Source organism: Mustela putorius, unplaced genomic scaffold (assembly GCF_011764305.1).
Source record: "Mustela putorius furo isolate JIRA1106 unplaced genomic scaffold, ASM1176430v1.1 tig00004033_pilon_pilon_pilon, whole genome shotgun sequence".
Taxonomy (NCBI): domain Eukaryota; kingdom Metazoa; phylum Chordata; class Mammalia; order Carnivora; family Mustelidae; genus Mustela; species Mustela putorius.
The window spans coordinates 4,740,189-4,757,339 of record NW_025422169.1 but is presented as its reverse complement, the minus strand read 5'-3'; the positions used below and the strand labels follow the sequence as shown (position 1 = coordinate 4,757,339).

The window sequence follows — 17,151 nt, the reverse complement described above, 5'->3', positions numbered from 1 at the left end:
GGCCTCCCGCCGGCCCCGCCCACCGCGCGCGCCGGTAGTGCGCCGGAGCTGCGAGCGCGGCGGCGCGCGCCGGTCGTGTTCCCGCGGCCGCGGTCCGGTGCGGGGCATGGAGCGGATCCCGGCGCTCGGCCTGGGCACCTGGCAGGTGAGGGGGCCTGTGCCCCGGGGCGGGCGGGGCCTCGCCCCAGCTGCGGAGGGGCCTCGCGGGGCCACCTGCCGCCCGCCCACCCCGTCCCGAGCTCTCGCCCGCAGAGGTCGGCGAAGGGCGGCCCGGGCGGTGGGCAGGCCGGGGTCGCGGCGGGGGGACGGCGGCCACCGGCCCGCGGGCGCCGTGGGGGCAGGTGACCCGCGTCCCGAAGGCTAGTGCGGTCGGGGACAGCGCCGCGGCGAGGCCCCGTGGGCCGCCCTGTGCGCGGACCGGGCCCCGCGGGCCGGGACGCGGGAGCCGCAGGGCCGCTGAGGCGCTTTCCCGCACGTCCTTTCCGGCCCTGACGGCCGGGGCCCGGCTGTACCCTGACCCCTGACGGCCCCGGGGTCCAGCCCTGCGCCCACGGCGCGGGAGAACCTGCGGCAGGTGCTTCCGGGCCGGAGCGCGCCTCTCCGGGTCGCCGGGGCTCGGCGCGCGGCCTCGGACCGCCTTCCCGCGGGTTTGCGTGCGCGGGGGGCGGAGCCGGCGGGGAGGGAGAGGGTGGGGGCGGACTCTTGACCTCGGGTGGGAGCTGGGAGCCCCGCGGTGGGCGCGGAGCCTAGTTAAAAGGAAGAAAAAAATCACATTCAACACCTGTCCTCCTGGCACGTCGCCAAGTCGCCCTCTTGTTCTCGCCGTGGGCCTGTAGATCCCTTTGGGTTCTCTCCATACGTGACCAGACCGCCTGCGCGTAGAGCTTCTTTCGCCGCCTCCGTTCTGATGCTTTAAGTCTCAAATTCCTTTTTCCGTTTTGTTCCTGATCTTGAAGGTTGTGTCTCGGATACGGACACGTTGGAGGATGATGTTTGCCTCTAGATTTTTGGGGGTGGCTTTATTCTTGATTTTTGTATTACTGTAGTTGTTTTAAATGTGGGTATTCTTTACCAAGTTAAAGAGTTTCCTTTTCCCCTGGTTTACTGAGCCTTTAAATCAGAGCTGGGTGTTCAAGCTTAAAGAACAGTGATTGACAGGATTTATTTTTCTAATCTGTTGATGTGAATTATCATGGATTTCCGAACACCGAGCCGTGCTTGCTTTCTCACATAGACTCAGTTGCATGTGGGACGATCTTTCTCCAGAATATATTGTTGCGTCCGATTTGCTGTTATTTTACTTAGGATTTCTGCAACGGTTATTCATGAACGACACGAGTGTGTAACTGTTTTTTAATATTTTTGTCTGCTTTTGATTCCAGGGATATGCTGGTTTAGTAGGATGAATTGAGAGTATTCCTTATTTTTCCCTTCTGTGTAAGATTCTGTGTTAAATTGGGACGATTTTGTCCTTGAAACTTTTGTAGAACGGTTTTGTGTCTGTTTAGCTAATTGCTTCATTTAAAAAATACTTATAGGACAAGTCAGCTTTTACTTCTTCTCAAGTAAGTTTTTCCAAGGATTTTTCCCATTCTTTTCATCTTTCCAAATTGTCAGCTTATGGTTATTGATAATATTTTCTGAGATTTGGGGTCTGTGTTTAATCCGTAGGACTGTTTTTCATTCAGATCATGTAAAAAAAAAAAAAACCTTGGTCCCATCAGTCTCATCAGAAGCTTTTCCACCTTATTAAGGTCTTTCGAAGAACTAGCCTCTGGCTTTGTTGATCTCTGTCCTGTCTTTATTGGATGTTTGCTCTTGTTTTCACATTTTCTCTTCCCTTCTAATTTCTTGGCGGTTTGTTTCCTGACTTGAGATGGATTCTTCATTGGCTTTTGGCCCCTCCAAGTGTGCTGCTCGTCAAGCAAGGACCGTCACAACAAAGCACAGGGTGCTTTGAGCAGGTGCTTTGTGAGCCACGAAGCCCTTTGGGAAGGCTCAGTGCGCTGTGTTGTGAGCCCTCCCGGGCTTCATCCTGTTCCTGCCCCTTCGCTTGCTTGAGCAGCCCCGTTCACAGTGAGCATTTTCTGAGCTTCCACATTCTTGATGGAATCCGCACCGTTCCTGTGGGTTTGGGGAGATGGTTCACTGGTGGTGGAGTCTCTCCGTGTGAGTTCGCTCCTGTTCACTTTTGCCCTTGGACTTCTGGTCTTGTCGGGTAGAGGTTGAGTCTAACCTGCTTCTCTCTCAGTTGCTACTAGGATTCCTCCTCCATTTCTTTATTACTCTGTTCATTCAGGAGGCTCAGCGTCCGGCCCCGTTATTTGCAGGCACTAAAAGTACCCATAGACTTTTCCCCAGATAAGTCAAGGAATGGCAACTCAGATTGTGTGTAAGTCCTTTCTGACTCTGACAGCGTCCCTCATTTTGGTGCTCACTGACACCGTGACCTCCTTCCTCACTTATGCGCTGTGTGAGTCTTCATTTTAGAGTGAAACGCTGGGATGTCCTGAGCGCGGGTGGATTGCTTCTGTCGTGTTCACTCTGCAGGCGGCTCCAGGGGAAGTGACAGAGGCAGTGAAATTGGCCATCGACGCCGGATATCGGCACTTCGACTGCGCCTACTTATACCACAACGAGAGTGAGATTGGAGCCGGGATCCAGTGCAAGATCAAGGAGGGTGTGGTGAAGCGGGAGGACCTGTTCATCATCAGTAAGGTAGGACTTCACACGCGGCGCCAGCAGGGCGACCCCCGGGGGCTCCCTTAGCAAGACAGCTGACCCCGTGTGGGGAGGGTTCTTGGTCTCCTAGCAGCTGGCAGCTCAGTTCGTCCTGGAACCAGACCTGCCTAGACTTCCTCAGCTTCGTACACATGCTGGTGGTGCAGGTGAAGATGCCTGGGGCAGGGTGACAAGCGGAGGGGACAGCTGGCGCAGAGGCACAGGCGTGGGACAGCGCCTTGGGTAGACGGACCTAGAAGAAGCTTGGAGTTCCTGGATCGGAGAATGGTAGGCAGAGGAGTGCTGAGAAACAAGGCTGGAGCAGGGGACAGGCCAGACCGCAGAGGCCTGGCTGCCTTTTAAGGGCCTTATTCTTTTTCCCGTGCACAAGGAGCGCCGCTGAAGGATTTTAAGTAGGGAGCTTATCTTCCGCCGCGGAGAGACTCGTGTCCCACCCAGGCAGTTGCAGCTACTGAAAGGAGTGTGTGTGTGAGCAGAAGGCAGAAGACAGGGGACCTGGAGGGCAGGGTGGGAGGGAGCGGAGGGCGGGCCAGACTTGGACAGGGAGAGACGCTGGAGGCTGGAAAGAGGCGCGCGGGCCTGGTGAAGGAGGGCCCACTCGGCAGAGTTCAGGACCCCTTTGCCCTTGACTTTGAGGCCGAACCTTAAGACCGGGAGGTCAGTGGCCACAGGCCCTCATTCCAGCGGTCTCTCACGAGCACCGAGAGACTGGGTCAGTCACCCGATGGCACAGGGTCACAGCGTCGTTGTGTGTAAAGCAGGACTCAGATTTGATCATCGCCGGAGTAGTTTCCAGGTCCGATGTCCATAATTGCACAAGTCACCTCTGTTTCTGTGGCAGATTTGCTCTTCGGTTTCACTCTCCGATGGTTTCTGTAATTCATCGGTGCTTCTAAAGCTGGAGCAAAGGGAGGGGAGGGATGGGCCGGGCCTGCACCTGGCAGAGGGGCAGAGTCTCCCCTGCCGCTCCAGGAACGGAGGGGTGCCTGGTCTGCCCAGGCCAGCCCCGAAGTCAGGGGGCTTTCGCGCCTGAGTGCATCACAGCCGCAGGGCAGGTGTGCTCGTTACTCCTGACGTTTGGGAAAGTCACAGAAATAGATATAGATATGTTAAAAGATCACTGTATACTCACCATCTAGAGAGTCCTGTTGCTGACAACCTATTTTTAGGGTTTTTTGTTTTTCTTCTTTTCTGTCAGTATGCTGTGTTGACGGTATGTTTTTCTGTGTTTCTGTTCTCACTCTTGTACTACTTCTTGTGTTTTCTCTTGCTGCGTCGGAGCCTTCGAGTGGCTCCCGTCACAGTTAATACTAAACAGCAAGACAGGAATCTCAAGAGGAAGCACCAGTCACGGATTTCATGCTTACGGGTGGGGGCGGGGGGAGGGGCGTGTCCAGGTCCCCACAGGTCGGTGGCGTTCACTCACCCACCAGCTTTATTGCTGGAGTATGACGCCTTCGTCCCCGGGGACCTTCAACATGGCACAGACTGAAGTGGGAAATGCAATGTAGACTTTCTTCTGAGTTTTCCTCCTCTCCTTTCTGTCCACACGCATTGAGTTTGGTTGGCTTTATCCCGGTGGGTCCGGATAACTGGCAGCCCCCCACCATATAGTTCATGGGGCTGCCGATGTCCCTTTAGTAGGGCTCAGGCTGCAGAGCCCAGTTTTGGGGATCCCTCCCCGAGGGAGCCCCGGAACCATCGGAGGCTAATGTCACAGCCATGTTGCATTTATAGCCATAGGGCTTGGATGTCATCTGTCTCCCTGAGACTGGATTGTGGGACAAGGGGCAGACGTTGTGTTAACCCTGGCTTCCCTCCTCCCCTCGGCAGCTCTGGTGCACCAGCCATGAGAAGTCCCTGGTGAAAGCAGCTTGCACCAAGAGTCTGAGGGCCTTGAAGCTGGATTACCTGGACCTCTACCTCATACACTGGCCCATGGGTTTCAAGGTACGAAAGACACTAGCAGCACCTTCCTTCCTGCTCATGCCCGCCGGGGGAAAGCGGGGAGTGAGGGCCCCAGCTCAGCAGAGGCCTGGGCTCGAGGCCCCTGCGGGCCATCGTCAGCTCCCTCCTCTGCCTCACAGCCCGGGGTGGAAGACATGCCTTTGGACCCCAGCGGCATGGTGATACCCAGTGACACCGACTTCCTGGACACGTGGGAGGTGAGCCACAGGCTGGTGGGCCTCTGGGCAGGGTGCTGGGCCCTTGCGAGCTGGCTGTGTTCACCAGGAACACACACGGGGATAACCAGGGCAGACCTCCCTGTGAGTCTCAGTGTCTGCTTGGTTGCTTATTAGAAACAGCAGGTGGTCATCACAGAAATTCAGAAGAGAATAAAAAGAAAAGGTAGAATCTGTGTCTCCCTCCTGCAGTGGTGACCACCACTCGTGTCCAGTAGCTGCCAAGGGCTTGTCCGTGAGCTTCGTCGGAGCGATGTCTGGCAGCACGGCGAGGTTTGGGGCGCTGGGAGGAGCTGGAGGGTGGGCCACGAGCTCAGCCCGCGGCTGGAGTCCGGACAGGAAGGAAGGAAGAGGCCTTGAGCAAAGCCCCAAGCACGGGAGTCGAGGGGAGGGGTGCCCGTGTGGAAGGGAGGCAGGGTTCCCGCTGCCCCCCCGCTGTGCACACCCATGTGGGCAGAGGAGGGCAGGGGTGAGGCATGGGAAGCAGGTGAGGTCACACTGAGCTCAGGGACAGGCATGGGAGCCTACAAGTACCAGGCAGAACGAGGGGGACGCACACCAGCCAGGCCACGCCCTCCCCCTTCCTCTTAAATGGGGGCTGGCTTAGCAGATTAGCCCAGGGCCGCGGCCTGGGAGAGCCAGGGTCCGGGGGCCCCAGCCCTTTCTGCCCCGCGGCACTGCTTCTCCAGAAAGCGTGGGTTAAACTCTGGGCTGTCCGGGCAGCACCAGCGGGTTCTGGATGGTGCCGCAGGGGCCATAGCTGTTGTGCTTGCCCGTGGCCGCATCGTACTCCTGCTGATGGTGTGGCTGCCCCGGGCCACGCTCCTCCTGGAGCTGCCGGCCCCTTCCTGTGCTCAGGAAGCATCTAATCGGAGTCGAAGGGGTGAGTGGACAGCAACAGACGTCCCTGCCCCAGACCTTACGGACGGGTAGGGAGAGTGAGAGGAGCCGGAACAGCTGCCACGTGGCACGGCTTACCGCTTTCCAGCCCCGAGCTAAATGCTTGCCTGGGTTGTTTGGTGGAATCTTTAAAATAATCCTGTGGCACGGACAGGCTTGTCCGCACTTTGCAGTGACAACATTGAGTTTGGTGCGGCCTATAAACGTGCCCAAGCTCCCCCAGCCGGGAGCATGGAAGCAGCACGGGCCCTGCGCGCAGAAGGCCTGTGGGGCATCAGGCGGGCTCACGCGGCCTGCAGAGGAGTGAGGCCGTGGGTTCTCGGGCGCAGAACGACTCTCTGTTCTCTTAGGCCATGGAGGACCTGGTGGTCATGGGGCTGGTGAAAGCCATCGGGGTGTCCAACTTCAACCATGAGCAGCTGGAGAGACTTTTGAACAAACCCAGCTTGAGATTCAGGCCAGTGACTAACCAGGTGAGGCTTTCACAGGCGGAGCTGGCTTTTCAGGTCACTTCATGTGGCTGGACTGGAGACGGAATGGGGGGGCACACCGTGGGCATTTGTCTCTGGTGGCTGCAGACGGGCGACTCGGGGAGCAGGCAGGCAAGCAGCTGGGGCCAAGGCAGGAGAGCTGCCCCAGAGGCTTGTGCGGACGGCGGTGCCCTCGGACGGCAGGGTGAGGGCTGGGCTGGGTTTTCCCTGCGCAGAGGCGCTGAGGGGTCCCGCTCACAGCCATGTGGGCCTCCTCGGAAAGCTCTTCTGTGTGGACCAGCCCCCGCAGAGGGCGGCCGCCGTGCGAGTACGAAAGCAGAGGGCCGCTTTCAACGTGCAGATAACGTGACGCGTTATGTGCTTGTTTGTGTCCGGCTTCCTTCAGCCCCGTGTCTGTTGGATGCCTCCATGCCCAGTGTGACTGTCCCTCGTTCTGCTCTCTGCGTGCTGGTCCGTTCTGTCAGTAATGGGTGCTCACTCATTCTAGCACTGAGGGCCCCTTGGGTAGTTTCTGGTTTGGGGACATGAAAATAGAGCATCACATTCCATTTTTTATTTTTTAAAAAAAAACCCTTCCTAGCTAAAGCATTACAGGGAGACTGGAAAGGGCGATGCTCCGTGAGTCTCCCCAGATGAGCGAGCTCAGGCGGTCGCACCTAGGGCAGGGAACAGAACAGCCGCTGCCTTCTGGAAGCTCTTCTAGCCACTGCCCCCTCGCAAGGACCACTCAGTGTTGCTACTTTACAACCTCACAAGACTAGATCTGTCCAAGTGCGTCATAGCCCCTGTCCCAGGAGGGTTCGCAGTGGCACTTTAAATCCCGGGAAGGGCTGGTGCCTCATCTGTGGGGTGCAGAGGAGCTGGAGAGTATGTCCCCTAATTAGGGTTCTGAGCCCCCCAGGAACGTGGGTTCAGAAGGGTTTTCAGAGAGCCCACAAGGCACTGTGGTAGCTCTTCATTCTCCCTAAACAAGCATCTGTTGCCAGCCCACTGAGGACCTGGGATCCTACGTGAGAATTCAGAGGATGTGGAGACGGGAATCCTGCCCTCCAGGTTCTTCCAGCGCCCGCTGGCGTCCCCAGGAGCCTGTGTTTGCCCCGTGACTCTCCAGCCCCGCTCGCTGTCCTCACAAGTGTTGACGAGCGCACTCCGCTAGCTCATGCTGGGTGTTGGCAGATGTCCGCACACACAGCACAGTCTGACCAAACCCGCGCCGTCTGGAGCCTGCATCACGTGGCGAATGAGGACAACATCAAAGATCATCAAAGATGTCCGCGATGCGGGCTGGAGTGGACAGTAGAAGACAGAGCGGGCCTCGCCGAGCAGGGGCCATCTGAGCGTCCAGGGAATGCAGGTGTCCCTTCTGCCTGTTCGCAAGGGCTTGTCACTTCACAGTGGTAGACGCTTGAGCCTCAGGATGGGTCACGCAGCTCCTCAGTGACAGCCAAGACAGGCATGCGTGGCCTGGTTCCTGACGTGCTGTTGCTCTGAATTTTCTTGGTAAGCTGCGACTCTCTTCGTAGATTGAGTGCCACCCGTATCTGACCCAGAAGGACCTGATCCGTTTCTGCCAGTCCAGAGACGTGTCCGTGACTGCGTACCGGCCCCTCGGCGGTTCCAGGTAGGACTGCGTCGCTGGCAGTGAGTCTAGGCTCTAGCAGGAGCTGCAGGAGATGCACCATCTGACCGAACGTGGGTGGTTAGCGGAGGGTCTTGGGAAGCGGGGTGTGGGCAGGGTGCACACAGACCTGCGGGGGTGGTGCCAGGGAGGTTGCTGGTGCCAGGAGCCAGAGAAGAGTCCCTTTGGGGGACAGAAGCGGCTGGGGCAGCCTCTTCAGAGCCCGCCTAGCTCAGCCTCTTCGTCGGGCTGGTTCACAGACATCCCCGTCTCCGCAGAACAGAGACTCCTCCCATCCCGCCCCAGACGAGCCCCGACTCCGGCAGCCCTCGGACCAGACACCTGAAAATCCGGCCTTCCCAGTCTCAGCAACGTCCTCGGGTCATTCTGCCGGCGATCCCAGGCTCTGTCTCTTGGTCTCTTGTTCTCGCCATCGCTGCCTTGGCTAAGGGGGAGTACCTGAAATTCTGTAGCCTTTTCACTCCGGCCATGTTTGACCGGTTCCAGTTCATGGTCTACACCACACAAAGGGGTCTCTCAAAATGATCAGGCCACTTTCTTGCTTAAAAACTCTTCAGTTCTTGCGATGGCCTACGAGTCCCAGCTGGTCTGGCTGCTGCCCATTTCTGGCCTCATTTCTTCCTGCAGGCAGTGTGCGCACCGACCCCTGGAAACTACGCGGGTCTCCCGGAATGGAGCACGTTCTTTCCAGTCTCTGTGCCTCTGAACGCACTGTTCTCTTTACCTAGAGATCTTGCTTTTATCCTTTTTTTTCTCTTTTTTTTTCAATTTGGCTAACTCTGATTTCTAATATATGGTTTGACAGCGTCGCCTCCTCCAGGAAGCTCTCCAGACTCCTGGTAGTCAGGTTTTGTCCATCGCCCTCATCATACTGTCCTGACATCAATTCCTTTTCCCACTTGTCAGAGCTGCTTCAGTGCAGGGACAGTGTGTGATTTGTGACTTCCTGCCAGCCCCTGGCTTAGTGCCTGGGACAGAGCAGGTGCCCTGGGAAGGCTGGAAGTATTTGTGATTACCTGTGTAATCACAGGGGAAGCAGGCACAGGTGTTGGAACTTGGTAGCAGCAAGGGAGTTGCTGGAAGGTCCGGTCCGGTTGTGCAGCTGAGCGCAGGGTTGGGGGGGTGGGCACAGTGGGTGCTGGAAGCCGCCCAGGAAGGGGAACCAGCCGAGTGCTGGGCCTGCCGCAGATGTAACCAGCCGTTTAGTTCCTTCAGGAGACTCTGAGCGCTGTTTCTAGCAGTGCTCGGAATCTAGGAGCTGCGTAAAGAGTGGTCTTGCAGAGACGTCTCTCCAGAGTGGGGAGGGCCTGTGCCTGCGGGACCACGCAGAGGCCTGGCGCCTTTCTTGGCATTGGGGCTTGCACCCGTTCCCAGTCTCAGGCTTGTTCTAGTATTTGATCTGGACTTTTCTGAAATTACCATCACCAACACCAATGACTTAGGAACAGAGCTGCGGGTGCTAGGTCAGGCCTGGCAGTGTCAGAGGGACACACACCAGAGCGTGGGCAGACGTTGTCACCTTGTTCTCGAGAAAACACCAAATGTACATCAAAGCAGCACATCCAGCTGTCTCCACGGGAGCGTTAGCCGTGGCTGTGGCTAGACGGCGGGGTTTGCGGGATGAGCTCGTCCCCGCAGTGATCAGGAATCGTGACGAGACGAAAGCAAATCCTGGAGGAAGCGGTGTGTGTTTTGAAGCAAGCAGCACACACGTTTTACCCCCTAACCCCCTTCCCGGTCCTGCTCTCTCTAGTGAGGGGATGGACCTGATGAATGACCCCGTGATTCAGAGGGTGGCCCAGAAGTACAACAAGTCTCCGGCCCAGGTAGGAGGGGGCTGCCGGGGCTGGGGGTGCTGCTCCCGCTGCCTCGGGGAGCCAGGCTCTGGGTGGAGGAAGGGCTCGCTCACGCTGGCCCCGCTGCCCGAGCTCCCTCGGTTCCTTGGGGAGGGGCTTTGCCTCCGTGTTCCGTGCTCTCATGTTGCACGTCTAAGGGTTGGGCGCCTCAGTGAATTCTCTTTCATTCACGAATTCTTCATGGGCGCTCATTACACACATTGGAGGAACCGTCCAGAAAACACCGGTTTGGTTCCTGGAGGACTCTGGAGAAGACGACCTTGTAATAAAAGCTCCAGCTGCCCCTGACTTTGGGACGTCATAGTACCATATGATATAAACTGTGCGGGAAATGGCTGACTGCCAGGGGATTGCCCTTTGGCTGATGTTGGACCTTTTTCCCGTAGATTTTGCTCCGATTTCAGATCCAGAGGAATGTGATCGTGATCCCCAAATCAGTCAACCCAAAGCGGATTCTTGAGAATATCCAGGAAAGTGCATTTCTTCTTTTACTCGGAGGGTTGGGGATCATCGCTTAGTTAGCTGGGAGTCTGACCCCCGCAACAAACAGGTGCCCTGTGGCCTTGACACAACAGAAGACCTGATGAAGCTGCAGCCGGGACACGGAATCCAAGAGGGTGACCGCGTCGGCCTAGGAGCCTGCCAGCTGGCCAAAATGGGGGACAGAGAGAGGATGAACACCCAAGGTGTCGCCCAGAGGCGCCCAGAGGTGTCACCCAGAGGCGCCCTGGGCTGCCTGCCTAGCCAGGCACCTGCTCCCCAACGCTCGGGACCGCTGTCCCCGGTCTGCCTTGAGCCCTCCAAAACTGAACCCAGCCTCCCCCCTGGGCCCTGGCCCGCCCTCTAGTCAGCACTGCTGTGGACTCCGAGTCGCTGGTTTCTCCTGGACTGCGGGGGCGTGGGGGGGCCTCGGGCACTGCACCTTCTCTCCCAGCTCCTCAGCAGCGACCAGGGTTGGCTCTCCCGGGAGAAAAGCTCCCATTTTAGGAGTGGATCATAGTCCTCAAGTGTGTTAAGAGCAAAAGGGCAGGCAAGGTGCCGGGGGGCAGCTTAGAATTCTGCTTGAGAAGGAACGGGCACAAAAATCACGCTGCGTTCCGGCTACTGTTAGACTTAATGGTCCCGGGGCCCCAGCGCCCTCCCAGGTGGTAGGGTGTGCGGCACAATGGATTGGGTTTGGGTTTTTCGTTTTTTAGTTTTTTTGAGCAGTGAGGGAAAGATGCTTTGCTGTGCCTCTTAACGATCCCGGGTGTCCCTGACCCCCGCTGGGTGGACACAGCTCCCGGCTGGTCGTCCCAGGGGCTCCCACGCAGCCCCAGGCCGCCGGCCTGGCCCAGCGCCTTGCAGGTAACGCGTGCACAGCGAAATGTTCACCAAACTGAATTTGCTGTGAACGTCTGTTTGGGCTGCAGGTGTTTGACTTTGAACTATCAGAACAAGATATGAACGACATCTTCGGCCTGGACAGGAACTTCCGAATGTGCCGGCTACCCATGTAAGTGCGGCAACTTTACTGGCTCTCGTGACAGAGGCTCTCATAGGCAGACGGAGGGCTTGGTCCCTGAGGAGGTGTTGATTGTATACGTGTGAGGTTAGCGAAGCCTTCTCACAAGTCTCTCCTGTTTGAGGCTAGGCCACCGAGTGAATCCAAAGACTGATTTAACACATCGGGGAGCTTGAAAGTACACGAATGTCGCTTTTAGAATGTTTCTCTTAGAAAAGAGTATACATCTCTATTTTTTATTTGTTTCCTGTTTCTCAGAGCTGTGAACCACAAGGACTATCCTTTCAACATAGACTACTGAGCCTGGCTTCCCCCTTCCTCCTCCTCTGCCTGGACGGACGCCCCCAGCTCCCACCCGGCCCGCCTCGGCACTGGGCGGCCAGGGAGGGGAGGGACGGGGTTTGATTCGGTGGATTCCCGCCTGGAACAGAAGCTGAGCTCCCTGAGAAATTCACACGGTTCAGCTGGTCTCCGTGACAGAGACAAACACCACGGGGGCGATGATTACTCTCTAGAACCTCCGTCCTCAGAATCCTTTGAGCACAGTGTGATGGGGTTTTTACGAGACAAGCCAAGTGGCCTGTACTCTCGAACAAAAGATTGTGTGGTGGAAATACTCAAATACAAGAGTTGAGATCATTGCGTGGTGAGCCCCCTCACCAACCCTGGGCCGGCCCCGCGTCGCCTGTGCACCTCTGTCCTTGCCAGTCCCCCAGAATTCACCTTCACACAACCAGGGAACACCTGGCTGAAAGTGGGAGATGCCTCAGTTCAACAGAGAGGCTTTTTTTCTTCTTCAGGTAAACCCGTGGAAACCCCAGCTTAGAGAGGACATGTGGGCCATTCCCGTCAGGCAGGCAGGGTCCACCTGGTCCTGGGGATCTGTCGAGAGGGCATGAGGGGGGGCGCCTTGGTGGCTCAGTGGGTTAAGCCTCTGCCTTCGGCTCAGGTCATGATCTCAGGGTCCTGGGATCGAGCCCCGCATCAGGCTCTCTGCTCTTGGGGGAGCCTGCTTCCCTTCTTCTCTCTCTGCCTAATTGTGATCTCTGTCTGTCAAATAAATAAAATCTTTAAAAAAAAAAAAAAAAAAAGGCATGAGGGCTCATGTCCACACAGGCTCATTCAGGGCAGTGTGTGACTTTGACTTGTCTCACTGGGTGGCACTTGGGCACGAAGCTTGGGGCCATTTTGTATTTCGAGCTGCTGTAAATGATGTTAGATTTAAAAGGATCATTTTCTTGCATGAATTCCCAGATGTTTTCCCTCTTTCCGTTAAGTGTAAGGCTAATAGGGCTTTTTATTAGTATTTACAGAATTTTTCTATTTAACGAAGTAATTCTACCAGATTCAGACTGCAAAGAAAATGGAGAAGAAAGAGCTCAGTTACAGAGAGCGGCAATAACAACATCTGAGAAGAATCATCTTTCTGGTGGGCCCTTCAGCTCTGCCCATGCCCACGACATACGTAGATAAATTACACAGAATATGTACCAGGGGCGCCTAGGTGGTTCCGTCCGCGGAGCATGGGACTCCTGGTCTCAGCCCAGGTGATGATCTCAGGATGGGGAGATTGAGCCCCAATGGGGCTGCGGGCTCAGCAATTGTCGCTTCTCCTGTTCCCTCTGCCCCTCCCCCACTGCGAAGGCACTCCCCACCAAAGCTTAAAAAAATATCTGTAATACTTGTAATACACATCTAATAAGTGGACATAAACTTCACAAAACTGTATTTGTAACTTTTTAAGAAGGCGTGCATGTATACACTAGATGTACAGGTCATGCAACTGTCCACTTAGTATTTTGACAGTTTTAACAGATCATCCGAGCTTCCTGCCTAGTGTAAATGAATTCCACATCTTACAATGAATCCTTCTCGCCGTAAGTCCAGCCTTACTAAGGCACTGCTTGCTGGGGTGGGTGGGGGCGGTGTTCTCACCCCTACATGCTAAACTCGCGTGCTGGCAAACGTCAGTTCACAGGTAAGCCTTGAGGGACCGCACGGTACTGTAAGTTCCATCACTGTGTTCCGCAGGAAAAAAAGGAAGGATTACACATTTGTGAGTGGTTTCTTACTAGGACCACCTGGACTAGCAACACCACGGCAGGTACCGTGAGGGGAAGAAACGCTTGGTCCTGCAGAGCTGGGGTTGGGGACAGCTGCACGCGATGGGCACTGCGCCTGCTTGGGCCTGCGCGGGCGGCCCCGGGCTCTGTCGCCCTGCGCACAGCACGAGGGCGCGGCCTGTGCACGATAGCCCACACCGCCGCAGAGACCGCAGCTGGGACCCCCCGGGCCGGGCCGTGGGAGCGGGGCGAAGCGGGTCCGCGCAGGGCGCCGGCGCATTCGCGGCTCTGCCGGCAGAGGGCGCCGCTGCTCCGCCTGTGGACTGGGGGCTGTACCCGGGGTCGTCCGGGGGTGGGGGACGGGGGAGCCGGGCTGCAGGCCGGGAACGGAGCGCCTGGGCTGGGGACACTGGCGCCCGGGCGGCCTCCTCTCGGTGGACCAGCGGGAGCGCAGGGGCCCGCCCCGGGGAGGCGGCTGGGCTTCGTTCCCGTGCCTGGACCGACATCGGGGGCCACGGGCCCGGAAGGCCCCCCGAGGGGCCAAGCAGCCGGGCGCTGTTTGCTTTCCCCGCTCCCGAGATGCGACCTCTCCCCGGGGGCCCGCCCCCGACCTGGTCCGGACGCGCGGCGCCCGCGGGGGTGACGCCTGCTCCGGTCTGGAGTGGCCCCGTCCCGCCTGGACCACGGGAGATGGACGCCGGCTCGGACGGCGGCCGGGGCCTCTGTCTCCGTGCGGGGGACAGCGCTCGTGAAAAACGGCCACCATTGCTTCCCCACCTCGCGCACACAAGGGCAGCTTGGGGTCTCTGAACAGCGGGGTCCGTCTTTTTTGAGGGAACTTCTATGATTACCAACAGTGTTTGAACTTGAGCCCCAATACATATATATTTTTTATGTATTACATAAATGCACTCTTTACTAATCCGTTGTGTACATTCTAAAATACACCTCAAAATAGAAAAAATAATTTAAACTGAGCCAGAGATGAATAAAAAATGGAAAAATAAGTACTTTAATCATGGTCCAAACCCTATTCTCACGAATTTATTGTCATTACTAACAAATTCTTTTCAAAGCAACAATTGGTCTATGTTTATATATATATATATATTCGATCTTGATTCAATACTTTGTGGTATAGAAATTTGAAATTCTGATTCTAAACTAAGTTTCATTTGAAACATGGTCTTTATGGCAAGCAGCTGGGGCTGGGAGTTCCTCACAAGGCATTGATGCAAACGGAGAAGGCACATCTTTGGAACCTCTTAATAAATCATGGCACTCATTTCTCAATCCCTTTTGCCAATTATACCATTTTTGAAATTTGGACTCTCCGATATATGTGAAGCTTTTTGAAAAATTACACGTTCAGTAACTTCTACAAGAACTCTAAATTTATAAAGATCTCCTGGTGGTAAGTTGGGATTATATTTCAAAGTCCTTAAAATGTGTCTAAGAATTGATAGCAATTGAGCCTTTAGATATCAAAGGTTAGGAAAAAAGAGGCCCCCCCCCCCCATTCTCAAGTTGGAGAGGGGGTGTTGCTAAAGAAAATTATTTATGGTTAATCATTTGAATGGGGGGGCGGCTAAAATTTGAATTTAACAATTTCCAGAAAGGATTGTTCTTCCCCTGGGGTTCATTTGGACTTCGAACTCCTCACCCCAAATTCTGAATTATCCCACCACTTGGTAACTAGCAATGCCAAGTCCTAGAACTTGCTTGAAATCCCCATCATTCAAGGTCAGAGAAGGGGGTGTGTATCAAGCCACTGGGTTCACTGGCTGGGCCAAATCACTTGTTTTTAATTCCACTTCCTCCGGGTTGTGCTCTGACGGGACTGTTCTTGGGATTACTCAAGCACTGGTAGCAGGGCCTGTGGCTAGAGCCTCACCCAAATTCTTTTGACTGTGGGTAGGAAAGATTCCAAAAGGAGAGGGAACATATGTGTGGAGATTCCTCAAGAAATTAAAAATAGAGCTTTCCTATGACCTTGCAATTGCACTACTGGGTATTTACCCCAATGATACAGATGTAGTGAAACGGGCCATCTGTACCCCAATGTTTATAGCAACAATGGCCACGGTCGCCAAACTGTGGAAAGAACCAAGATGCCCTTCAACGGACGAATGGATAAGGAAGATGTGGTCCATATACACTATGGAGTATGATGCCTCCATCAGAAAGGACGAATACCCAACTTTTGTAGCAACATGGACGGGACTGGAGGAGATTATGCTGAGTGAAATAAGTCAAGCAGAGAGAGCCAATTATCATATGGTTTCACTTATTTGTGGAGCATAACAAATAGCATGGAGGACATGGGGAGTTAGAGAGGAGAAGGGAGTTGGGGGAAATGGAAGGGGAGGTGAACCATGAAAGACTATGGACTCTGAAAAATAACCTGAGGGGTTTTTTTTTTTTCCAGCATAACAGTATTCATTATTTTTTCACCACACCCAGTGCTCCATGCAATCCGTGCCCTCTATAATACCCACCACCTGGTACCCCAACCTCCCACCCCACCCCGGCCACTACAAACCCCTCAGATTGTTTTTCAGAGTCCATAGTCTCTCATGATTCACCTCCCCTTCCAATTTCCCCCAACTCCCTTCTCCTCTCTAACTCCCCATGTCCTCCATGCTATTTGTTATGCTCCACAAATAAGTGAAACCATATGATAATTGACTCTCTCTGCTTGACTTATTTCACTCAGTGTAATCTCTTCCAGTCCCATCCATGTTGCTACAAAAGTTGGGTATTCGTCCTTTCTGATGGAGGCATCATACTCCATAGTGTATATGGACCACATCTTCCTTATCCATTCGTCCGTTGAAGGGCATCTTGGATCTTTGCACAGTTTGGCGACTGTGGCCATTGCTGCTATAAACATTGGGGTACAGATGACCCTTCTTTTCACTACATCTCTATTTTGGGGGTAAATACCCAGCAGTGCAATGGCAGGGTCATAGGGAAGCTCTATTTTTAATTTCTTGAGGAATCTCCACACTGTTCTCCAAAGAGGCTGCACCAACTTGCATTCCCACCAACAGTGCATTCCTCTCCAACACATGTTGTTTCCTGTCTTGTTAATTTTGGCCATTCTAACTGGTGTAAGGTGATATCACAAAAAGATGGAAGACCATTCCATGCTCTTGGATCGGAAGAATAAACATTGTTAAAATGCCTATACTGCCTAGAGCAATTTATACTTTTAATGCCGTTCCGATCAAAATTCTACCGGTATTCTTCAAAGAGCTGGAGCAAATAATCCAAAAATGTGTATGGAATCAGAAGAGACCCCAAATCGCTAAGGAAATGTTAAAAAACAAAAATAAAACTGGGGGCATCACGTTACCTGATTTCAAGCTTTATTACAAAGCTGTGATCACCAAGACAGCATGGTACTGGCATAAAAACAGACACATAGACCAGTGGAACAGAGTAGAGAGCCCAGATATGGACCCTCAACTCTATGGTCACATAATCTTGAACAAAACAGAAAAAAATATACAGTGGAAAAAAGACAGTCTCTTCAATAAATGGTGCTAGGAAAACTGGACAGCTATATGTAGAAGAATGAAACTCGACCATTTTCTTACACTGTACACAAAGATAAACTCAAAATGGATAAAAGACCTCAGCGTGAGACAGGAATCCATCAGAATCCTAGAGGAGAACATAGGCAGTAATCTCTTCGATATCAGCCACAGCAACTTCTTTCAAGATATGTCTCCAAAGGCAAAGGAAACAAAAGCGAAAATAAACTTTTG

General features: G+C 54.5%; 1 protein-coding gene across 2 annotated transcripts; it reads left to right on the top strand.

The window, feature by feature from the left end:
* Positions 1–22: 22 nt before the first annotated feature.
* AKR1E2 (aldo-keto reductase family 1 member E2) lies at positions 23–11,954 on the top strand. 2 transcript variants are annotated; one of them, XM_045072340.1, is made up of 10 exons: positions 23–145; positions 2,551–2,718; positions 4,576–4,692; positions 4,830–4,907; positions 6,176–6,298; positions 7,840–7,937; positions 9,709–9,781; positions 10,198–10,281; positions 11,224–11,306; positions 11,574–11,954. In XM_045072340.1, the coding sequence occupies exons 1-10, from the start codon at positions 107–109 to the stop codon at positions 11,614–11,616; spliced, it is 906 nt and encodes a 301-aa protein (XP_044928275.1). In that variant the 5' UTR covers positions 23–106; the 3' UTR covers positions 11,617–11,954. The 2 variants fall into 2 exon arrangements, with proteins under 2 accessions (XP_044928275.1, XP_044928276.1); XM_045072341.1 differs by lacking the exon at positions 4,830–4,907.
* Positions 11,955–17,151: the final 5,197 nt, after the last annotated feature.